The 25,280-nt window shown below is 41.9% G+C and overlaps 2 protein-coding genes across 6 annotated transcripts in view; both read left to right on the top strand.

Annotated features, from left to right (window-relative positions):
• Positions 1–1,165: 1,165 nt before the first annotated feature.
• LOC109909957 (U2 snRNP-associated SURP motif-containing protein) lies at positions 1,166–19,363 on the top strand. Of its 5 annotated transcripts, none has more exons than XM_020509058.2 (25): positions 1,166–1,282; positions 2,239–2,337; positions 2,875–2,986; positions 3,208–3,341; positions 3,461–3,531; positions 3,946–4,037; positions 8,964–8,999; positions 9,100–9,182; positions 9,373–9,538; positions 10,987–11,198; positions 11,603–11,646; positions 13,198–13,302; positions 13,409–13,475; positions 14,097–14,263; positions 14,430–14,592; positions 14,966–15,045; positions 15,217–15,304; positions 15,591–15,731; positions 16,034–16,310; positions 16,487–16,573; positions 16,703–16,902; positions 17,132–17,242; positions 17,615–17,739; positions 18,036–18,245; positions 18,511–19,363. In XM_020509058.2, the coding sequence occupies exons 1-25, from the start codon at positions 1,238–1,240 to the stop codon at positions 18,647–18,649; spliced, it is 3,054 nt and encodes a 1,017-aa protein (XP_020364647.1). In that variant the 5' UTR covers positions 1,166–1,237; the 3' UTR covers positions 18,650–19,363. The 5 variants fall into 5 exon arrangements, with proteins under 5 accessions (XP_020364647.1, XP_020364648.1, XP_031652322.1 ...); XM_031796462.1 differs by having other exon boundaries at positions 1,220–1,282; positions 11,603–12,381; XM_020509059.2 differs by lacking the exon at positions 8,964–8,999.
• A 1,976-nt stretch (positions 19,364–21,339) lies between these two features.
• Positions 21,340–25,280, top strand: part of LOC109909542 (uncharacterized) — a 73,634-nt gene continuing 69,693 nt past the window's right edge. The window contains exon 1 of the mRNA XM_031795294.1: positions 21,340–21,849. Within this exon, the coding sequence (XP_031651154.1) occupies positions 21,637–21,849 (213 nt within the window). The 5' untranslated portion in view covers positions 21,340–21,636. The remainder of the gene's footprint in view (positions 21,850–25,280) is intronic.

The following is a 25,280-nucleotide window of genomic DNA, read 5'->3' as shown; positions in this document are numbered from 1 at the left end:
GAAGTATTGGAGGGGGGTGGTGGTGCTTTGGTTTAGTACCACACCTGGCATAACCTACCTTGGGTAAAATAAGGTTCATATCCCTAGTAAAATATGTATTCAAGGCACAGAGTTCAGGTGATCATGATGAATATATGGTCATTTGTACAAACTGTATGTATTTTGCACATAGGCTGTTTATATGTGCTCTTCAGAAAAAAATGAATTTAAAAACAAGTGAATAGCCTGATTAATCAATGAATGCAAAATAGGTCTAAACAACAAAAATAGACTATTACAGTACATATATATATATATATTACAGTATTTACAGTATAGATTCCAGAATGTGTTCGTATGCACTAATATGTGTGCTATGTGCTATCTACTAGCCTACTTAAACAGAATGACAGAAAGACAGGCAGACAAACACTGATGGCGGCGCTGAGGAGAGCACTCATCTTCAGTCATCATCATCAGTTAAAAACAAATTCTTATTTACAATGACGGCCTACCAGAAGGCAAAAGGCCTCCTGCGCGGACGGGGGCTGGGATTAAATAAATAAAAAACATGAATTATAGGACAAAACACACATCTCGACAAGAGACACATAAAATGTTTATTTTATTATATGGAGCCATTTACTTTATGTTCGTATTCTTATCCTTTAATAGTTCTTATTGGTGTTGCATTGTCGATGAGGAACCTGCAGGTACGCATTTCGCAGGACAAGGTGTATACCAGGCGTATCCCGTGCATATATATAACATACGTATGTATCCCTTACATACGACTAATAAAAAACTTGAAACACACGTACTGAGACAGATCACACTGAGCTTATGCTATAAATGGCACCATCTAGTGGACCAAATGAAGCATCGCTTTTCAAATAAATGTTTTCAGGTTGTCCGAATCTGAATGTGTAATATTGGCTTGAAAAATCGGATTAAAAACCATACATCTACAGGTCATCAATAGTACAAAATTGGGTAAGGCCATTGAAATATCGGGTAAGCCCCAACCCCACAAAAAAAAAAATTACCAATGCGATTTGCATTAGGCTGATTAATAGTTGTAGTTTTTTTTATCCAAACATTTATTATTACACGGCCACCATTGAATCATAATGGGTTTATGTTTTCTTTGTAAATAAAACGTATCGGTTGGCATCCATATTTCTGTATTCGACTATTTTGAACTCGGTGAATAAACGTATCCAACAATTGGTAATCGATTAGAGTTAGTACAACCAAAATGGCGGACAGAACGCCTGGTGGTACGCAGAAAGCCAACGCAAAGGTGAATTTATTAATCGATGTTTACTTGATGCATTGGCTATTAAATGTTATAAGAACTGTTTATTGTAGTTATAAACGTTGTACAGCTGTTGCCATATGTTCCCATTTATAACTAGTAATTGTGTACGAAAAGACCACGTAGCTAACGCTAGCTAAGCCAGGCCCCAATCACCGGTATTTTTCCTGTCCCAAACATTGCAATGATTTCGCCATGTGTTTCCATAACTGGATAATCTAGCTGCTGTATACTGGTAACTAGGATGGCAATTGTTTACATAACTAATTAGTATGTTTAAGTTGGTGTGTGATTTTGGTTGTCGCAACGTGGAGTATGAACAGTCACTACTAGCAAGCTACTGTTAGCTAACTCCACCCTGCACGAGTCCTTTGGCTTTGCCGCCTTATGAAGTAGTGGTGAAAAGCATTCGGACCCACCGTAGGCTGACTGCTAGCTAGGTAGCCAACTATCTCACTGCTAACACCTACTGGCAAACTAATATCCAATTCAACAACATCCGTAATTAGCAATAGTTCGCTATAGGCTAGCTAACGCACTATTGCAACAAGCTGTCGCCTGTACATCATGGTGTATTCATTAGTCAAATTCCGCTGCAAAACGTTATGCAATGGAAACCGTTTACTCTAGGAAGCAAACAAAGCATTCGAAACTGGGAGGGACCTACCTATATTTGTCCAATAGAAACGGTAGTTTTCGTTGCAAAACCTTTTCGGGTTTGGAGTTTTGCAACGGAAATCGACTAATGCATATACCCAATTACATTAGCCAGCTAACTTGGCTGCATTACAGCTTTGACGGGTCAGCGTGCTAGTGAAACTAATGCCTTTATTAATGAGATCGAGCTAGCAACCTCAAGGGAAATACAGAAGTTATATTTCGGAATATTGTAACTAACTCGTTACTGTGACATTCAAGTTTTGTTTTGTTTAAATTTGTAGGCGCTGCTGGAGAGCAAGTTGAAGTCCTTCAGCATTGGAAAAATGGCCGTGAGTAAGAGGACCCTAAGCAAGAAGGAACAAGAGGATATCAAAAAGAAGGTAACGTTAAGACTAAATATAAGTGTTACTGCAGTGGCAAATGCACCTTGCCTTTGATATGAACTTCGTGTTCATTAGGGCACACAGTAACAAAATGTTTTCGCAACGGAAAATAAAATACATTTCTTCTTCTTTTTTTGTTTTATCAAATCTTTTTTGGGGAGGCCATATACCCATATTTAGCCGATGTTATTGCGGGTGCAGCTAAATACTTGTGTTCCTAGTGCAGTAGTATCTAACAATTTACAACAATACACACATATATAAAGTAAAAAATATAAATAAAATGAATTAAGAAATATATAAATATTAGGACGAGCAATGTCGCAGTGGCATTGACTAAAATACAGTAGAATAGAACACAGTATAAATCAATCAAATCTATTGTATTTGTCACATACACATGGATAGCAGATGTTAATGCGAGTGTAGCGAAATGCTTGTATATACATATGAAATTAGTAAAGTGGTATGTAAACATGACGCTGATGTTGTGACATGGCTTATGAGAGATGGTGTTGGTCTGGTCCTTGACAGGAGGATGAGCGGGCAGCTGCAGAGATCTATGAAGAGTTCCTGGCTGCGTTCGAGGGAGGAGAGGGAAAGGTCAAGGCCTTTGTCCGGGGGGGCATTGCTAATGCAACTAAAGGTAAATAGAACCATGTCAACCTTCGTAAACAGCACAATATTATCAGGGATATTTTTAGCTAGATATTGAATGTTTAGATATCTTGTGTAGTAGGGTTGGGCAGTCAAATGACCAATTTCCATTTTCCCCGTGTATGGATAGACAGTTGTAAGCTATTGTATTGTACATTCAACTAAGAAACTACACTAACTTGTGTTGATGTACTGTGTTTCTTCCTACAGAGGAGGCTGCTTCTGATGATAAGAAGGGCAAGCTGTATAAACCTAAGTCACGCTTTGAAACAGCAGCAGCACCGAAAAGCAGCTTCCTGCCTTTGGAAACCCCTCCGCAGTTTTTAACATTAGATAAAAGACATGTATGTATCATCGCAATCGACATTTATTTTACTGTTGCTAGACTAAGCAAAGTCCTAGCTAGTCCTTTTAACGGCCTCTTACAAAAAGTAAAACTTTTTGTTGTTTATCTTACTTTCAGACACTGAAGAAAACAAATGAAAAGGAAAAGAAGAAGAGTAATCTAGAGCTCTTTAAGGAAGAACTTAAACAGTAAGTCATTTCACATCCCTCATCTTTTGCTCCCTGGACTCGGGTAGATGTAACATAGTAAATATAAATCAGAGACACTCCAATTAGTATAATATCGTACGAATTACAAATCGTACAGTATGTTATGAATTGCAATGCGTACAGTATGTTCCTCCTATATTTTTAGAATGTGCTAAATGTATGATATCTTACACATTTCTATTTGTTGTGGCTAACATTAGTTAGGTGGCTAACACTAACGTTTGTTAGGCAAGGGGTTAAGCAGCCCTCTGTCTTGTGTAACCAAACATAACATATCATACTAATTTGAGTGTCCCGGATTTGCCTTTATTATGTTGCGTCTAGTCTGAGACCAGGCTGATGTACTTGGCATTGCACTGGATTGCATAATCTAATATTCTCTGTCTCTCCCAGAATACAGGAAGAGCGGGACGAAAGACATAAGATGAAAGGCAGAGTCAGTCGATTTGAACCTCTCTCTGGGATGGAGGGAAAACGCTCCTCATGTAAGTGTCTGCCAGGGTTCTCACCAGGTGCGTGAGGTGCTTAAAGTACTTCAATAAGGCAATCTGAAATTCAGGTACTGGAATACCTTGAAAATCAGACATTTTCTCAAGGTGGTACTTGACTTAAAAGGAGAGGGGAACATGATCAAATGTGTTTATGAAAAATATTAGAAACATTTATTGTTCTTCCGAATGAATTTAGAGGCATACTACCAAGTTTTATTTACTCAAGTGTTTCATGTTGTGGTTGCAAGGTGAGCTCGCTCATTCCACCCACACTCCCACTCAGCCAGGCAGGTACAGAACTGACTGATTAGGCGCCACCTAACGTCACATTGAGAGCTAAAATGCCGGGCCGATGTAGATTCAATCCTGCCTTTTGTGCATATGGAACACTTTTGGGAACTTTTATTTCAGCTCATGAAACATGGAACCAACACTTTACATGTTTCGTTTTATATTTTTGTTCAATATAGTTCACCAACCTTTTTTTTACCACTACATCACTGGACCCAATCAACCCACACTGTGTGAGGTGCAAAAAATGCTTCCGTTTGACATTGTGAGCATGGGTGTATCGTCACCGAAGAGCCACATGAAGGGGGAAAGACACAGTGCTTCATCCTGCACTAACATCAGTTCTGTATTGTGACTTTTTGCCGATCGGCTCCCGCAATATTCCGTTTTATCAAGCGGCAGCCGTGCTCCTACCGTTCACGTGCCGTTTTCCCTCACACACAGCCCACCCGCCCTTCTCCCGACTGACGACACTAAAGCTGCCAGTTGGAAGCAAGATGCTTTTTCGTAGCTATTAAGTAGTAGATTCCCAAATGCCCAATAAAAACCGTCATTAAGCTGGAATTGTGTAGTGATGTGAATAGGAAATGTGTGATCACCTGTAGGCATGTCCAAAAACTCTAGTTATCACTACTCAAATGACAAAATCATCAGTACTGACTTACCACTCATGTACACTACTGTTCAAAAGGGAGATTTGTACAGGGTAAAAAGGATCTTGAAGGAGGAAGCCTATCATTCCATTTTGCAACACCATGCCATACCCTGTGGACGGTGCTTAATTGGAGCCAATTTCCTCCTACAACAGGACAATGACCCAAAGCACAGCTCCAAACTATGCAATAACTATTAGGGAAGAAGCAGTCAGCTGGTATTCTGTCTATAATGGAGTGGCCAGCACAGTCACTGGATCGCAACCCTATTGAGCTGTTGTGGGAGCAACTTGACCGTATGGTACGTAAGAAGTGCCCATCAAGCCAATCCAACTTGTGGGAGGTGCTTCAGGAAGCATGGGGTGAAATCTCTTCAGATTACTTCAACAACATCTAGAATTCCAAAGGTCTGCAAGGCTGTAATTGCTGCACATGGAGGTTTCTGTGATGAAAGCGAAGTTTGAAGGACACTATTTCAATTAAAAATCATTATTTATAACCTTGTCAACGTCTTGACACTGTTTCCTAATCATTTTGCAACTCATTTCATGTATTTTTTCCCCATGTTTTTATTTTTTTCTCCCTTTATTTAACCAGGTTAGCTAGTTGAGAAACATTTCTCATTTACAACTGCGACCTGGCCAGGATAAAGCAAAGCAGTGCGACACAAACAACAACAGAGTAACACATGGAATAAACAAACATACAGTCAATAACACAAAATAAAAAAAGTCTATATACAGTGTGTGCAAATGAGGTAAGGCAATAAGTAGGTCATAGTGGTGAAATAATTACAATTTAGCAATTGAACACTGGAGTGATAGATGTGCAGAGGATGAATGTGCAAGTAGAGATACTGGGGTGCAAAGGAGCAAAAAAATAAATGGTGCTTAAAGTTAGTGAGGGAGATATGAGTGATTTTTGCAGTTCGTTCCAGTCATTGGTAGCAGCGAACTGGAAGGAAAGGCAGCCAAAGGAGGAATTGGCTTTGGGGTTGAACAGTGAGATATAACTGCTGGAATGCGTGCTACGGGTGGGTGCTGCTATGCTGACCAGTGAGCTGAGATAAGGTGGGGCTTTACCTAACAAAGACTTATAGATGACCTGGAGCCAGTGGGTTTGGCGACGAATATGAAGCAAGGGCCAGCTAACCAGAGCATACAGGTCGCAGTGGTGGGTAGTATATGGGGCTTTGGTGACAAAACGGATGGCACTGTGATAGACTGCATCCAATTTGCTGAGTAGTGTGTTGGAGGCTATTTTGTAAATTACATCGCTAAAGTCATGGATCGGTAGGATAGTCCGTTTTACAAGGATATGTTTGTCAGCATGAGTGAAGGATGCTTTGTTGTGAAAAAGGAGGCCGATTCTAGATAATATTTTGGATTGGAGATGCTTAACTTCTTAGGGCTGCAATCCCGTTAACGGGATTGATATGACAACAGCCAGTGAAAGTGCAGAGCGCCAAACTCAAAGAAAAGAGATCTCATAATTAAAATTCCTGAAACATACATGTATCTTAAACAATTTTAAAAGGTCATCTTGTTGTTAATCCCACCAAAGTGTCCGATTTCAAATAGGCTTTACAGCAAAAGCACCACAAACTATTATTTTAGGTCACCACGATTATTTTAGGTCATCTGTGAGTATAACAGAACTCATATGGCAGGCAAAAACATAAGAAATCCAAACAGGAAGTGGGAAATCTGAGGTTGGTCGATTTTCAACCCAGCCCCTATTGAATACACAGTGGAATATTGGTTATGTTGCACTTCCTAAGGCTTCCACTAGATGTCAACTGTCTTTAGAAACCTGTTTGAGGATTCTACTGTGAAGTGAGGGCTCATAAGGGCTGTTTGAGCCAAGTGTCTGGCAGATTGCCACAGGCTCTGAGACGCGGTCACAAGAGAGTTAGCTCTCGTTCCATTGCTTTTCTACAGACATAGGAATTCTCCGGTTGGAACATTATTGATGTTTTTTGTTAAAAACATCCTAAAGATTGATTCCATACATGTTTCTACGGAGAGTAACGGAACTTTTTGACATTTTGTCTGCAACTAGGGCATGCGCTTCATGACATTGGATTTGTTTACCAAACGTGCTAACAAAAGTAGCTCTTTGGACATAAATGATGGACATGATCGAACTAAATCAAACGTTTAATGTGGAACTGGGATTCCTGTGAGTGCATTCTGATGAAGATCAAAGGTAAGTGAATATTTATAATGCTATTTCTGACTTCTGTTGACTACCCAATATGGCAGATACATTTTTGGCTGCTTTGTTGTCTGAAAGCTGTACTCAGATTTAATGGTTTGCTTTTTCCGTAAAGTTTTTAAAAAATCTGACACAGCTGTTGCATTAAGGAGAAGTGTATCTATATTTCCATGTCTAACAACTGTATTTTCATCTACATTTATAATGAGTATTTCTGTAAAATGACGTGGCTCTGCAATATCACCGGATGTTTTTGGAACTGGTGAACATAACGCGCCAATGTATACTGAGATTTTTAAATATAAATATGTACTTTATCAAACAAAACATATGTATTGTGCAAAATGAAGTCCTATGAGTGTCATCTGATGAAGATCATCAAAGGTTAGTGATTCATTTTATCTCCATTTGTGCTTTTTGTGACTCCTCTCTTTGGCAGGAAAAATGGCCGAATCTGCCAGACACTTGGCTCAAACAGCCCTTATGAGCCCTCATTTCACAGTAGAATCCTCAAACAGGTTTCTAAAGACAGTTGACATCTAGTGGAAGCCTTAGGAAGTGCAACATAACCAATATTCCACTGTGTATTCAATAGGGGCTGGGTTGAAAATCGACCAACCTCAGATTTCCCACTTCCTGTTTGGATTTCTTATGTTTTTGCCTGCCATATGAGTTCTGTTATACTCACAGACATCATTCAAACAGTTTTAGAAACTTCAGTGTTTTCTATCCAATACTAATAATAATATGCATATATTAGCAACTGGGACTGAGGAGCAGGCGGTTTATTCACCTTTCATCCAAGCTACTCAATACTGCTCTTGCAGCCATAAGAAGTTAATGTGAGTCTGGAAGGAGAGTTTACAGTCTAACCATACACCTCGGTATTTGTAGATGTCCACATATTCAAAGTCAGAACTGTCCTGCCCGCTGGACAGGCGGGCAGGTGCTGGCAGCGATCGGTTGAAGAGCATGCATTTAGTTTTACTTGCATTTAAGAGCAGTTGGAAGCAACGGAAGGAGAGTTGTATGGCATTGAAGCTCGTCTCGAGGTTAGTTAAGTGTCCAAAGAAGGGCCAGAAGTATACAGAATGGTATTGTCTGCGTGGAGGTGGATCAGAGAATCACCAGCAGTAAGAGCGACATCATTGATGTATACAGAGAAAAAAGTCGGTCCGAGAATTGAACCCTGTGGCACCGCCATAGAGATGTATGTTTTCATGGAAAACAAGGACATTTCTAAGTGACCCCTAACTTTTGAACGGTAGTGTATGTAATAAATAAGTAGTGAAACAATGTATTATTGAGTAGAACTTGTAAGTTACTGATGAATAGTACGTTTATTTTTTTTCTCATGGGGTTGTGGTGATATACTGTCATCTGATGGCAACTAGAAACAATGGCATAATAAGAACTATTACAAATGGATGTTCCTTGAAAATAAATATTAGTGCTTGGACAGTTTGTTAACTGCCTTGTTCAGGGGCAGAACGACTTATTTAAACAAAAATGACCTTGTCCGCTCTGGGATTCGATCCAGAAACCTTTCGGTTACTGGCACAACGCTCTTGGGATATCAGTTAAGATTTCAGGTTAGGAAACTGTTAGACTATCTAAAATACATTAAGACCCGTTGGCTCTTAGACATGCCCCCTTCCTTCCTTCCTACAACTCTCATACTGACTGCTTCAAATCTCCACCCACTCCATTTCCTTTGCCTGGAAACAACATTTATATACTGCCTTTCTGCTTTTTTTAGTGGATAGTTCTTCAAGAAGAAACCGTCCGTCCAGTGGTAATTTGATAAATTTATACAGTGGCTTGCTTTTAATATCTAACATCTCACTAAGATTATATATTCTATAAAAGGCTTCTCTACTCTGCTCTCTCTGCAGTTTTGGATGACGCTGCACCTGGTTCCCATGACGTCGGAGACCCCTCTACAACTAACTTATACCTCGGAAACATCAACCCACAGGTAAACCTTTTTATGGCTCATAAATGTTTTATATGCTTATTTATGCAATATGTTACATGCCTAATTGCCTATATTAATAGCAAAAATGCTACTGATGTATTGCATTACAATGTAAAATGACACCAATAATAACAAGTCCACATGCCCCGCTCCCTCCCTCTGCCTCTGTTGTTGTGGTTGCTGTGTGTAGATGAATGAGGAGATGCTGTGTCAGGAGTTTGGGCGCTACGGCCCTCTGGCCAGCGTGAAGATCATGTGGCCGCGGACAGATGAAGAGAGGGCCAGGGAGAGGAACTGTGGCTTTGTGGCCTTCATGAACCGGAGGGATGCGGAGAGAGCTCTGAAGAATCTCAACGGTATTAAAGCCTTAGTTATCATCATTCAACTGACCGACCACAATGCAACTTTACTCACATTACATCAAATAATGTTGTAATGTCAAAAGGTTTTACTGTTTTTTTGTCTAGCTGGTCTGCTGCTTGGGCTTTCCTTTTGCTCTCTCTGTGGGACATGGGACTTGTAGAGTACACCAGCATGTATCACACGTACACTACCGTTCAAAAGTTTGGGATCATTTAGAAATGTCCTGGTTTTTGAAAGAAAATGACATTTTTTGTCCATTTTTTAAATAACATCAAATTGATCAGAAATACAGTGTAAACATTGATATGTTGTAAAGGACTATTGTAGCTGGAAACAGCAGTTATAAAAAAAAATCGAATATCTACAGAGGCCCATTATCAGCAACCATCACTCCTGTGTTCCAGTGGCATATGTTGTGTTAGCATCCTGGAGTCACCTCTTCACTGTTGACGTTGAGACTGGTGTTTTACGGGTACTATTTAATGAAGCTGCCAGTTGAGGACTTTTGAGGCGTCTGTTTCTCAAACTAGACACTCTAATGTACTTGTCCTCTTTCTCAGTTGTGCACCGGGGCCTCCCACTCTTTCTATTCTGGTCAGGGCATGTTTGCGCTGTTCTGTGAAGGGAGTAGCACACAGCGTTGTATACGAGATGTTCAGTTTCTTGGCAATTTCTCACATGGAATAGCCTTCATTTCTTAGAACAAGAATATGAGACTGAAGACAAGACTGATGAGTTTCAGAAGAAAGTTCTGTTTCTGGCCATTTTGAGCCTGTAATCGAACCCACAAATAACAATCCTCCAGATACTCAAGTGTAGATACTCAAGTGTAAAGAAGGCCAGATGTATTGCTTTAATCAGGACAACAGTTTTCAGCTGTGCTAACATAATTGCAAAAAAAGTTTTCTGATGATCAATTAGCCTTTTAAAATGATCAACTTGGATTAGCTAACAAAACGTGGCATTGGAACACAGGAGTGATGGTTGCTGATAATGGGCCTCTGTACGCCTATGTAGATATTCTATAAAATAAATTCTGCCGTTTCCAGCTACAGTAGTCATTTACAACATTAACAATGTCTACATAGTATTTCTGATCAATTTTATGTTATGTTATGGACAAGAAATGTGCTTTTCTTTGAAAAACAAGGATATTTCTAAGTGACCCCAAATTTTTGAATGGTAGTGTATATGTAATGAAAGGGGCTGGTTATTCATCAGCAATGGATTTAGCAGCACAAACTGGTTATAGTGGTTATAGACGGCCAAACAGGACATCAATGTTTTATTTGATTTGCAACATCCACATGACGTATTGGCATTCTTAGTGTATTCAAAACAGCAACTGATACAGTATAATTGGTAGTAAGATCAGATGAGATGTACAGTAATAAGGCAAATAGGCTGCTTGTGGTTTTTTATGTTTTTTCACTGTTTCCAGCGAAGATGATCATGAACTTTGAAATGAAGCTGGGCTGGGGTAAAGGCGTGCCCATCCCCCCTCACCCCATCTACATCCCCCCGTCTATGGTGGAGCACACTCTCCCCCCGCCGCCCTCCGGCCTACCCTTCAACGCACAGCCCTGCGAGAGGCTGAAGAACCCCAACGCCGCCCTGCTCCCTCCGCCCAAGAACAAGGAGGAATTCGACAAGGTAACTCTCCATGTCATGTCTGGGATGCTGCTGTGTACTGTATTAGGCCTGTCAGTTGTACCATGTGTATTTCTTAGGCATAGACCTAGTTTAGGCTATTTGTCATGTAGTGAATATTTTGCTCATCTTCTACTAGTCATGGGTTTATTCCTTTTAAACATTTCTACATTTATTGACCAAACTATACTAGATTTAGCATTTTGTGAGGTGTGTTTAGTGTATGTAAAGAAGCAGTGGTAAGTTGTGTGGGAATTTAAGGACTGTATACATTTGACCTGAAACTGACAGCAGTAAAGTACTTTTTCATATGATGCAGTTTTTAATGCATTTAATATTTTTACCTGTTGCCTTTTAACAATACTCACATATTCTATGTTTATTATCTGATGTGACTTCATATACAGACTCTGTCGCAAGCCATAGTCAAAGTGGTTATCCCAACAGAAAGGTACATGTTTTTCTTTTTTAAATTGATGTAAAAGTAGAAAAACATCCCATAATGAATAAACCCCAATTTTAAAGTTTGATCAATTGAATCACTGCATGCTACGGGGGGTCGTTCAGTATGGGTGAGCAATGGTTGAGACAAGCAGACGTAGGCTTATAACCCCATCAGGTTCCTGTTAGTAGACTACAAGATACTCACTCCCACAGCCCAGCTTTCTGCCGCCACACAGTGTCCATATATTTTTCCTTTCACACATTCATTCAAACACTCCCTCCAAACATCAATACAGTCCATGGACCACCATGCCATTGCTTGTCTGACGGTATAGAGGACATTAAAGGAATTTTTACCACCACTTGTCAGTCGTCACATGTAGGCTAATAATATCCATGTTATGATGCTAGCTACATAACACAGTCACATACCATACATACCGTGCTGGCTGTGGTTAGGTTTTTTAGACCGGTCTTGCACTCTGACTATTGCTCACTCCCACCGACACGCCCCCTTGGCCTCTGTCACCCAATCACGGGCTCAGCAACACCTGGCCCCTGCTCAGACCTCCAATCCAAACTTCCCGTTAGTCTCAGTGACCTTTTGACATTGGCCTTGGTGAGCAGCACAAGTTGAACTGTCTGCGGCAGCGAGGGACCTGAAAGCATCATGGGATGGATTGGGAAAGTATACAGCATTTTACCCACCATGCATTGGTACGATCGGCTCCAATACTATATGGTAAATGTGATTTGCGTTGTCTACATATAAATGAAAGACATCCTTTGTTGTTGTGTTGTCCCCTTTAGGCTAATTGGTCCAACATGCTCCAATATTAGGCCGCTCTAAAATGTTCCAAAGGAGCTTAGGCCTAATTGCCCCCCATTTGGACATTTTGTGTTTATTCATACATCATTATGTAGTAGAATCATATGACCAGTAGAGAGCCTTTTGTTATTTAGCCTGTTTAGGCCAACAATCCTATAGTGCTTTGGTTCTTCATGCGAGTCAGTCAAGAAGGGTTGTCAGGCTGGCTTTGACAGGCTCTGTATGGGCTGATGCGTCACTCAATACAGAGTCACTCAAACCTCTCTCAAACATGATTTATCTTATCCAGCTTCACTGTCCTCCCTTCCTTATACTCTGTACTGCGGGGAGATGGTAGTTAGCGTTGTCTTGACCTGCAAAGATCCATACAGCATTTTATAACTAGTAGAAGTACGAACTAATGTTAGTTTTAGGCAGCTAATGGCTCTTAAAATTGGTGTTAGGTGCTCTTAGCATTTCTGAAATGATAAGGTCGGAAACATTTAGGAAGATGTTTCTTCCTTCATTCTTACAAATGAAACATTTTAACACATTAGATTAGTTAAGCTTATCAAACACAATGTAGGAAATAGTTTTAAGTTTAGTACATGCATAGTTCCATGTGTCTTACACCTTCATGTGTTACTTAGAGGCAGTACTAGGTCAGGGCAGCAGACACAGGCTTTGCCTTGGGGAGAAGAAGGGTCGCCTGCTCTGAATCCGTTTGTTTTAACTGTGTTTTTCTTCTAGGAATTTGCTCTCTCTCATCCACCGAATGATCGAGTTTGTGGTGCGTGAGGGCCCCATGTTCGAAGCCATGATCATGAATCGAGAGCTCAGCAACCCCATGTACAGGTACGTCTGTCTGTTGGTGCACGTGTTTGTGTGATCACTTTTTCAGTTGACACAATGTATTGTAGTACAACAAGTTGACTGTCATTGTGTTGCCTCTGTTGGCCAGGTTTCTGTTTGAGAACCAGAGCCCAGCACACGTGTACTACCGCTGGAAACTCTACTCCATACTACAGGTCAGTACGGACCAGTCATTGTCTGGCATCTTCTCCTGCATCATATTCTTAGACCAATTGCATCCTCCCTTTTTTCCTTCTTTATCACCTCTGTTTTCTGTCCCCTCTCGTGACTGGTTAGGTTGAAAGCAGTATAGATCAAACAGGTCTGTTTTCTGTCCCCTCTCGTGACTGGTTAGGTTGAAAGCAGTATAGATCAAACACCTCTGTTTTCTGTCCCCTCTCGTGACTGGTTAGGTTGAAAGCAGTATAGATCAAACACGTCTGTCCTCTTAATACCGTCACATTTAGAATGGGGGGGGTCTGTGGATGCATTGTTTACATGCTGCTATTTGATAGCCTGAACACATGACAATGGGACTCCCGAGTGGCGCAGTGGTCTAAGACACTGCATCTCAGTGCAAGAGGCATCCCTGCAGTACCTGGTTCGAATCCAGGCTGCATCACATCTGGTTGTGATTGGGAGTCCCATAGGCACACAATTGGCCTAGCGTTGGCCGGGTTTGGCTGGGGTAGGAGGTCATTGTGAATAAAAATGTGTTCTTAACAGACTTGCCTAGTTGAATTTAAGATGTCCTCGTTAGAGAATAATGTGAATGACATAATAACTTGTCCCCACAGGGAGAAGCACCAACAAAATGGCGGACGGACGACTTCTGCATGTTCAAGAACGGCTCGCTGTGGCACCCTCCTCCCCTCAATCCCTACCTGCACGGCAATTTTGAGGAGGGGGAGGGGCCTGAGGAGGAAGAGGAGGAGCCTGGGAAGAAAGGCTGCCTAAAAGAAGAGTATGTTCCCTGTTTATAATTTCATAACTCTCAAGTCTCTGCGATAGACTAGCGTCCTGTCCAGCACATCAAGCTGCCTCACACTACAGAAACAGATTGGGCTAACTTTTACTTTTAACATTATCTATGCTCAACTCCTCTTCTTTCTTATCACCCCTCCCTCCAGAGAGCGTGATCAGCTGGAGGAGATGTTGAGGGCTCTGACTCCTAGAAAGGGGGACATAGCCGAAGCCATGCTGTTCTGTCTACTGCACGCCGAGGCTGCTGAGGAGATCGTAGAGTGTGTCACAGAGTCCCTCTCCATCCTCAAGACACCACTCCCCAAGAAGGTAAATAAGATAGTATGGCATTTGTTTTCTATGTTCTTTAGAGAACTTTTTCTGCCATGTTGTATTGCATGTATATAGTGTATTGTTTTTGTGCTGACCTCACAAAAGGAATTTCCATGTAAATGGCCAATAAATAAGAAGTTACTGTATCGTATCACAGTCCCAAACTTAACAAAACCTTACTTTCTCGAGTTTGTTGCTTTCGTAGCCGGTTTTGCCTTGTGTTATTTGGTTTGGAAAGAGCTTTTGAGTGGCACGTGTAAACACGTGTGCAGTCAAATAAATGATTTGTATTAATTAATCAGTTATTCCATTCTATCAGGGAGGACTGGCCAGTTTGTTTGACTCTGATAATTCCTTCCTTGTTTTTCAGATTGCACGGTTGTATCTAGTCTCTGATGTGCTGTACAACTCATCTGCTAAAGTAGCCAATGCGTCGTACTACAGAAAATAGTAAGTAGTGGAGTTTGGGTTCAGGGGTTGTGATGTTTGCTTGTGACTGACTGACTGGGTGTAGAGGACCCTGCTTGTTCATAGATTGCGTAACTTTTCAGTATACATTATTTGCATTATTAAAGCTGTTTTCCTGCATAAGTGAATATGTTAAACTTGTCCCTGACACAGCTTTGAGACCAAGCTTTGCCAGGTCTTCTCAGACCTCAATGCAACGTACAAGACGATACAGGGTCACCTGCAGTCTGAGAACTTTAAGGTATATTTAATTGTATACATTTTCCGATCACAATTTGAGTCATGTTACCTACCCCTATCTTTAAGAACTACACAATTATTTCAGGGCCCGTATCCACAAAGTATCTGAGTAGAAGTCCTGATCTAGGATCTGTCCATACAATCATAGTCATTATGGTCTAAAAGGCTAAACTGATCCTGAATCAGCATGCCTGCTATGATATGCATTGTGTTTAGGGGCTTAGGGATTGCTTCTGGACAGGGTATTACCGTTTCACCTGTCTGTTTTATATCCTCTTGTCCAACAGCAACGAGTGATGTCGTGTTTCCGTGCGTGGGAGGACTGGGCCGTGTACCCAGATCCCTTCCTCATCAAGCTGCAGAACATCTTCCTGGGTCTAGTCAACCTATCAGCTGATAAGGAGACTCCCGCTCCCATCACAGTAGAGGTCAGCTAGCATACTCCCTTTTCTTTTCAGGTCTTTCTCCTGATGCTGCTACCTAACCTTGTTGTTAGATAATGAGTTGAAAATGTGTGATGGTTTGTAAATGTTGTGTGATGATTTGTAAATGGTGTGTATTGATTGGAGAATGTTGTGTGATGGTTGGAGAATGTTGTCATCGTTTGAACATGTGTCATGGATTGAAAATGTTATTTGAAGGTTTGAGAATGTTGTGATTTGATCATGTTGACAAAATGTAACGTTGCCCACGCAGCACTACTGCTCTAATGCATGTCTCCTTTCAACAGAAACCATCAGTTGAACACCTGGCCCCTGGTCTACTGTCCCAGCCTGAGCCAGCAGAGGACATCGACGGGGCCCCCATCGGGGAGGATATGGATGGGGCCTCTCTGGAGGACGTGGATGGGGTCCCTATAGGGCTGGATGGAGGGACCATGGTGGACGGAGCCCCCCTAGGCTCTACCCCCCTAGGCTCCGCCCCCCTTGACAGAGCCCCGCAGGGGATGGATGATCTGGACGGAGTGCCCATCAAGGCCCTGGAGGAGGACATAGACGGAGTGCCCTGTGAGTGGCCATATGACCTCTATACTACCACATCCTCATAGGAATTATTAAAGGGATACTTCTTCCCCCACATGACACTGACATATTAGTTTCCGTACCTTGTCAACAGTCTATTGACTAACCCTGACCTTAGGATTGGAGGACATTTTTCTAACCTTGTTCTCCTTGTCTTTTAGTGGATCATGCTGCGGCCAAAGCAGCATCCTTTAAAGTAGCACCTTCAAAATGGGAAGCAGTGGACGAGTCTGAGCTAGAAGCACAGGGTGAGTGAGACCACAACTACAGCTAGTTTCTACCAAGCTAGGATTGCACTTGAAAGTGTCCTAAACCTGTTTCTATGGCTAGTTTCTACCAAGCTACGATTCTGTCCTAATTCTCTGTCTCCTCCTCAGCCGTGACCACCTCTAAATGGGAGATCTTTGAGCAGCCAGAGGAGAAGAAGGACGAGGATGACAGTGATGATGAGGACACCAAGAGTTCCCGGTCAGAAGAGCCTCCGAGTTACCCCAACCCCATCAGAGACGACTTGGACTCCAAGACCAAGCACTCTGAGATGAATGAGGACAGACGCACCAAGCTCCGGGAAATAGAGGTAAACTAGTGAGCATTTTACTGGAAGCACAAAGTACACAACAGGTTATTTAGACGGCTGAAAATAAACAAGCACAGCTCTGAGTTGTTTGTATATTTGTATTTCTTTGGGCTAAATTGGTTCAAAGAAGTTTGGATTACTTCGCTTGTTCAATGGCCACACCCTGAAAGTTAATCCTGTCGTATTTATATCTAAATGTTAACATATACATTTTATTATTTTCTTCCAGGTCAAAGTGATGAAGTTCCAGGATGAGTTGGAGTCTGGGAAAAGGCCCAAGAAGTCTGGCCAGAGTCTCCAAGAGCAGGTGGAAAACTACAGAGAGAAACTCTTACAGAAGGTATTACATCCTGACTGTCCTCTTGGTTCCTGGAGGAACATAGGGCCTGTACTATTGTTTTTTAACATTGCTATTGACCTTTTACATTCAGCTGGTACAGACGGTACGATATGTGGAACCATGCTGTTTATCTGATGAAGTACGGTCATTGCTGTTTACCTCAATATCTAAAGTATCCTCTTGAAAATGTTTCTAAGCTATAAACTTCAGTTTATATTAAGGTATTTGATATCACACGACTACCTTGAATACAGTGGAAGTTGTTTACTGAGTGGACTATTGTAGCGAAATAACAAAAAAATTAAGTGGATTTGGATCATGTTGGGTAACATTCCATAATATAAAGTTGGCCTTGTCCTTTTTCTTTTGCAGGAAAAAGAAAAGGAGAAACTGGAACGAGAGAAAGAGAGGGAGAAAAAAGACAAGGAGAAAAGCGAAGCTCGCTCTAAAGACATCAAGAAGGAGAAGGAGGAGTCAACTCCAACCAGGAAAGACAGGTTAGTCCTTCATACATTGACACATTCATTAGAGACATGATGGCTGTGTGTGGTTGGATAATGGGGGGAAACTCTGGTAGAGCTGTGTAATGAGATTCTAGGAAATGACTTAAACAAAGGACTCCCAACTCATTATCAGGTTTAAAGTTCATGCTCCCTTGAAATGCAGGGGCAGTTTAGAGCTCCTTGAAAAAGAGATTCATGTATCAATGGGATTCACCTAATAAAAACAAGCGTAGACCGTTGTAACATCATCACTGACAAAATATTTCATCCGCCGATGTCGTCTCTGACAGGCGTGGCCTGTCTCCTGTGGTTGCTAGGAAACGGCGCCACAGCGGCTCACCCGGCAGCCCCCCACGGAGCAGCAGTAGACGGGTGCGCTCCCCATCCCCCCGCTCCGAAAGGTCAGAACGCCTCTACTCCAAGGACGTAGGGTCATCACGATCCCGCTCCTCCCACAAAGACTCCCCTCGAACCACCATCATCAAGAAGTCCTCCAAAAGGTACTAAATCATCTAGATGTGTTTAAAACATTCTAAAAGTAACATTTCTATACTTTATTATACTGTCCCTGGCCTTTCTGGCTCCACTGTTTGAGAATAGTGCTGATCTTCTCTTGACATTGAAGGGAAATAAAGTTAAGTGGATTTGTATTTGATTGACATAGTCTTTGTGGTGGACCAACTTCCTGTAACTTCCCCAAGACCATTGCAGTTTGGTTGTCCTGGTGTCCCTCTGACTGTCCGGTCTGTGTTTTCTCTCCCCCAGGTCTCCCTCGTTATCCCGCACGCCCAAACGGTCCCGGAGGTCACGCTCCAGAACACCCAAGAAATCAACCAAGAAATCCCGTTCAAAATCCCGGTCCCCACACCGGTCCCACAAGAAATCAAAGAAGAGTAAACACTGACAAATCACCCACCCCTCGTTCTGAACCCCCACCCTCTTCCCTCTCCATCCCTCTGCTGTAATGTATAAATAAAAGAATGAACAGTGGCAGCTCAGTTCCCTGCCTGAATGTTCCTGTGAAGAAGAGGATGATTAAGATGAGAAAAGGTTATGCACAGGTTGCCATGTTGAGACTCAATGGATTGAGAAATGTTGCCATGTAGGGTCTAAATGGATCCTTCCGGGTTGCCATGTTGGGTCTAAATGGATCCAGCGATGCTGTTTTATATTGTAAATAAATAAGTGTCCTGCCCACCACCCAATGGGATTCATCCTCGTGGTAGACCACACCTCCTGTACCCAGTGTGAAGATGACTTGTCTTATTTCCATGCTGTAGTTTTCTTTTTTGTAGTTCACAATTAATAAATATGACTCATTATAATATTATCTTGTTAAACTTTTTGCATTGTAAATCCAAAATGAAAGCTTCAGACAAGCCCTGGAAGTTCTCCCCCTGCTGTTTCAGTCCATTTTCCTCCATTTGGTGCCTAATGAACGCTGCCCAGATCTGTTAAGCACTGGTATTTATTTAACACATGGCTGTAATGGTAGTGAGTCCTACGTTTTCACAGTTGTCAAGCTGTGGTGGAGACTGAGGGAAACTAGAAAACATTTGCGGCTCTGAACTGTACATGACAATACTGAAAATATAGAACCCCAACTGTTTCAAATGTGTCATGGTGGGATTGTCCTTTGTAGAAATAAACGTACTATATGTTTATTGTAACTTAGACTACACACATCTTTAAAGCAATAACAACCATTTGAATGTTTGAAATTATGATCACAGTGCATTGAGTTCACTCCATGCTGGGTGTAGAGACCCTAGACCTGTCAGTGGTTCGACTATGGTGGATATATGGACACTCAATCACGTTGAACTCTGAGGGGTTAGATGATAAGTTGCCATGGTCAACAAGTAAATTGTATAAATATTATCAACGTTGCTTACGCTTGAGCAAACAGGGATATCATGAGTATTGCTACAGAACTTTTACTAGCCACTAAAACACATACTTTTTTATTATACTACATATCCACTAGATGTCGGTAAGAAGCTTTATAGTTCAGATATCTAGAGACTTCTGAAAATCCTGTATTTTGTCATTTGTATGTTTATCTTTGAAGTTTGCCTACATCAATGTCTCGAGCACAGAAGGCAGGCAAGCCATCAATCCTCAGTCCCTCTGACGTGGTTCTGGGAAAGAATAGATGTATAATGTGTTATGAAAGGGATCGCTTACACACTATCTCTCACTCGCTCTCTCTGGGGTTCCTAGAACTGTAATTCATCTAACATATCGCTCACTATTTGTAGTGAGAAAGAACAATGTTCTTTGCCAGGATAGGATATGGGGTGTTTGCTGTGTAACCATCCCACAGGGGGAGCCCCATGCTGAATGAATGATGTGCTGTCTGTTTCCCTTGGCCTCTATCTGGAATTGAGTCCTTGCTTGTTCAGAGCCCAGCATCTGTCCTCACAGATCCTCAGTGGGGTTTAGACCAGGATACAATGGGAAACTGTCTCCATGATGTCGGATGTGTTGGGTCCCATCCATGTATACAATACAGAGGGTGGGAGAGAGAAGAGTGTGTCCTGCTGAGACACTGGCCATTAATGCTGTCTTTTGACAGAATGCTTGGATGAGTCTCCTCTCAGGAAGTGAGAATCAAAAGCACAGATGTGGTGATCTATAGAGGATGGCCCCATAAAGATCAGGGAAGACAGACTGTGTGGCCCCTTGCATAAAAACATGGGGACAAACGACTGATTCATACAACTCATTGGTTTGGAAGGTTAAGTAAACTACAAAGGACACCTTTTAAAGCCTCTGATGTCTTGAGGTTTATGGAAGTATATAGACCCCTTGGAGAAGCAATTCATTACTGTTATATTGATACCTTGTTATGGGGAGTGAATGGTGGTGATATGGCTGTATGGTTTAAACTTGTATGATCTAGACTATGATCTATTGACCCATAGGCTAGACCGTAAAGCACCTGATATAAGACACATTAATGGCGTTATCGTTATGTTTTTACGTATATAAGTCATAGGCTACTTTGGATAAGTCACATAACTTCTTCCTATTTATAAACATGCAGTAAATACTGTACCTTGGATTCTACCCCTCTCTCCCGCCTCTACGCATTCCCACTCTGATCGAAAAAACACGTGCGCTCAATGTGGATTCCGATAACATTTGAACTCAGAAGCTAAACTAAATTACCCAAGTAGCCAATATTTATTTGCGCAAATTACCCACTAGTGGTAATGTGTTTGAAGAATTAGTTCGGCTAAAAAATAAAGCTCGCGCTTGGAAGCTGGAGTTCAACAACAGCACCTCTCCGTCTCGCGATCAAAGCTCTTGTCGCCTCTGCTCCCAGTAAAGGCCGTTGAAGGTCTTTGACGGGTAGGCTATTATGCCGCGTTCATGTACTATTGAAAACTCGGAACCTCAAAGCAAAAATGGACGTAAGTTATTTGCGTGGAGCTTCCTATTGGTTGGTTCTGATAGCCTACTTCCCAAGCGGGAAACTCGAGAATGGGATCATTTTTCTATAACAAGTTGGCAAGTTGAAAATGTCCGAGTTTCCTAGTTCCGACAAGCATGTGAACGCGGCAGACCGGTGTTGTGGTTTCCCAGTGCGCTGTTTACTGAACAGTGCGCCACAGTCTCGGTTCGGCCTCGCGACCTAGGGCTGTTTTGTAACGGCTTTGATGTTTACATACAAGGAGGAAAGTATGACATAATTTGCTGAAGCTTTTTCATAGTTCAAGATAATACAACTTTTTATCGTTATGTTGGCTACAATAATCATGTTGACAGTTTAGGAACTAGTCTACATGTGCGGGCGCAAGGTGAGACTTCGTGGAACGGGGAAATCGAAGGCTGCGCTATCCCCGAGACAGTTGAAAACTTAATAGAATACTACAGGCGAGGAAAATGGATGATAACAACAATGACAACGCTCGCTGCAAGTCGTCTGAGGATAACCACCGCGACTCACCAGTTGACAGCGGGGCAACAGGCGATGTTGGAGCTGGAGGTCTAGAAGAAGTACAGCTGCATCTCACTTGCCTACCGGAGCGGTACATGATGGCCAAGTTCACTTTATCAGCCTATATGCTCTGCTGGGCAGCACTGAAACTCTACCAGGTAAGGTGGTCTCACCGAAGCTTTCTAGATCACAATATAGTGTTGATGACCTATGCACTCTGGTACCCTTTTAGTTTATGAAAATCAAATCATTTTGAAAGGCCTATATGGTCCTTTTATTATTGCCCACACCCTCTGAATAACAGACTGTACTTCTGAACTATATTGAGCCACTGGAATAAAATGATCATAGTGTTTGCTTATACAAACCTCTTCAAAGTGTTATGCAAAATGTATCCAGTTTCATGTTCTCAAATATGACCGCTGTATATTTTTCCTGGAGGCCTACGTTGGTATTGTTCAAACATGTCCAATTGCCGTGTGAGAGAAGCCTACTGGTGTATGGATACTTTCATTCACCATTCATATAATGGTGAAGAAAAACAACAAGCCTATTCATAAACCAGATATCAAATCTAAAATCTTGCCCAAGAGTGTTAAAATCTCCTGCAAGTGATGTCTTGTGTTTTCCAGTAATTCTCCCACTTTTCTATTAAGTACCATGCATTCACACTCAAAATGTTGTTGCTATGGAAACACCCTTTGGTTGGTTTTGCTGGGCTCCTGCATTCTGTTATTTTAACAAGGGCCCCAATTATCAATGCATGGGAACGTTTCACAATTATCAATGCATGTGATCATTTCACTCTTAACCAAGCCAACCCACTGAAACCCCCACACTTATCACAATGAAGGGCAAGAGTATAACATGTACAAATATTTGGTTAGAGATTCTACATGGCACATTGCAGTGTTATCTCTCTTAAATCTAAAAAGTTGGTGAAAAGCCATTCAAAGTACCATTCCAGGCTGCCAAAAGATTTCAATCAAAACCAATTAAAACCAGACAAGGAGCAACAGAGAGCTATGTAAAGTCCTGCCTTGACACTGTAGTGATACATTGATACTTGAATCATTGATTGATTAAGAGATTCCTAATTTTCTAGTCTTTGTCATGTTTGTCCCCGTCACTGGATAGAGAGAGAATCGTATTTGTGTTGGCTGGAAGTGCAGTTGGATTACAGGGCTGCCAGAGCAGACAGCTGTGGAAGTGAACTAAAGTGTCTCATGTGGTTGGGTTCCTCGGTGATGTCCTGCCTGCCAACCCCTCAGCTTAACTGGCTCTTTAGACAGGATGCCAGTTGTCATGGTTGCAGTGCTAAGCAGCAGCATATAGGCCCTCATAAGCACACAATCCCATTCACCCAGGGGTAAAGATATTAGGGTGCGTTCGACGCGGCATCCTATTCCCCTACGTAGTGCCCTACTTTAGAACCACAGAGTAATGTACTATATATGGAATAGGCTGCCATTTGGGACATAGACATAGAAAACACAACCCATAATAGATGTTTATCACGCAGAGTTAACATACACCACTTCTATTAGAATACAGCTGTATTTTTAGTCATGCAGTACCTGGGTTTATTCAAATAAAGTCACATTTTTCCAGAAATGTAATCCTTGTTGGGTGTTATGGAAAAGTGTGATGCTTTTAACTATTTTCCATTTTGTTCTGTTTTGATGTCTCTGTCAGTGTTATCAGCATGACAATAGTGATATGTACTTACTGTATAGGTATGTATCCCAAATGACACCCTATGCCCTATAAAGTGCACTACTTTTTGCCAGAGCCACATGGGCCCTGGCCAAAGTAATGCAATATAAAGGGAATAGGGAGTCATTTGGGATGCAATCATAATGTTGGTCTGGAACATTTCCTCTGTCCCCAGGGAGGGGCTTGGATCCAGTTTGTCAGGTTCTTGACATTTGCATCGGTCCATTACCCCTCTAAAATACCCTCACAGTGACTCCTAGTTTATTAAAACGGTGTCAGCAGCCTTCTCCTTCTGACCTTTGCCGTGTGATCAGCCCTGTATTGGTTATAAAGTGTATCAGAGAGGAATGCTCTGGAAGGGAGTCTAACAGATCCACTGCACATCAGGTTGACACAGCAGTTAGTCTTATAATAACACATGACAATCAAAGGGTGTGTCAGTGTCAGGAAGGGATGGAGGCTGTAACCCTTCTCTCCCTTCTGTGTAACTAACGTCACTGTGGATTCGCCCCCAGATTCCCCCTGTATCAGGGCAAGCCAAGTCTTGTCCCAGAAGTCTCCCTAGGGCTCCCTCTACCATTCCTCACGGTGCAAGGAGTAACCACGGACACCAAGCCCTGCCAAACACACCACACACACACACACACACACACACACACACACACACACACACACACACACACACACACACACACACACACACACACACACACACACACACACACACACACACACACACACACACACACACACGCAAAAACACACACACACACACACGCACAAAAACATACACACACACACACTAAGCCCAACCCCAGAGCCAGTCTCATCTCAACTCATGCACCGATTCAGCTCTTCTTATCACATCAAACTCCTTAGTTCACTTTGAACTGGCTCCTCCCTGAATTCCTAAGGTTATTATGGCTATGAGATATGAGATATGGTAATTGGGCAGGTGTGCACTGCGCATCGCTTAATTCACTGGTACGATCTGTCAAAATCAAAGGTATATTTATCAGGTTTTTTTTGGCACAAAAAATATATATACAGGACAGGTAATTATAATTATGTAATAATACAGGTAACTGCCAAAATAAAGGAAACACTTGAGGAAATGAGAGATAAAAAGCTTCCACACAGGCTTAGTTCCTGAGTTGATTAAGCAATTAACGTCTCATCATGTTTTTTTAATTAAAAAAATATATTTTAACTATTTTTCTCCCCAATTCCGTGGTATCCAGTTGATAGTTTAATTCTTGTCTCATCTCTGCAACTCCCGTATGGACTCGGGAGAGGCGAAGGCCGAGAGCCGTGCGTCCTCCGAAACATAACCCAGCCTTAGACCACTGTGCCACTCAGGAGGCCATCCCATCATGCTTACGGTCATGTATAAAAATGGCCAGTTGCCCATTATTTTGGCTACCATGGCTAGAAGAAGAGATCTGTGTCTTTGAAAGAGTGGTCTCAAAGGAGTATAGGGGGGGTTTAAAAGGTGTGTGTGTGTCTCAGTCACCACATCTCAACCCAATTGAACACTTATGGGAGATTCTGGAGTGGTGCCTGATACAGCGATTTCCACCACCATCAACAAATCACCAAATGATGGAATTTCTCATAGAAGAATGGTGTCACATCCCTCCAATGGAGTTCCAGACACCTGTAGAATCGATCCCAAGGCACATTGAAGATGTTCTGGCGGCTCGTGGTGGCCCGACGCCCTATTAAGACACTTTATGTTGGCTTTTCCTTTATTAAGGCAGTTAACTGTGTGTATTTGTAATGTACACATATGAAGTGTTTGTGCCTTCTTGCTATGGTGATGGCCTACCTCCTTGCCCAAACTGCCGAGGTTAAAGCCCCTCCCCCCCGCTGT

The sequence above is a fragment of the Oncorhynchus kisutch genome, linkage group LG18 (assembly GCF_002021735.2).
Source record: "Oncorhynchus kisutch isolate 150728-3 linkage group LG18, Okis_V2, whole genome shotgun sequence".
In the NCBI taxonomy this organism is placed as follows: domain Eukaryota; kingdom Metazoa; phylum Chordata; class Actinopteri; order Salmoniformes; family Salmonidae; genus Oncorhynchus; species Oncorhynchus kisutch.
This window is presented reverse-complemented; position numbering and strand designations above follow the sequence as displayed.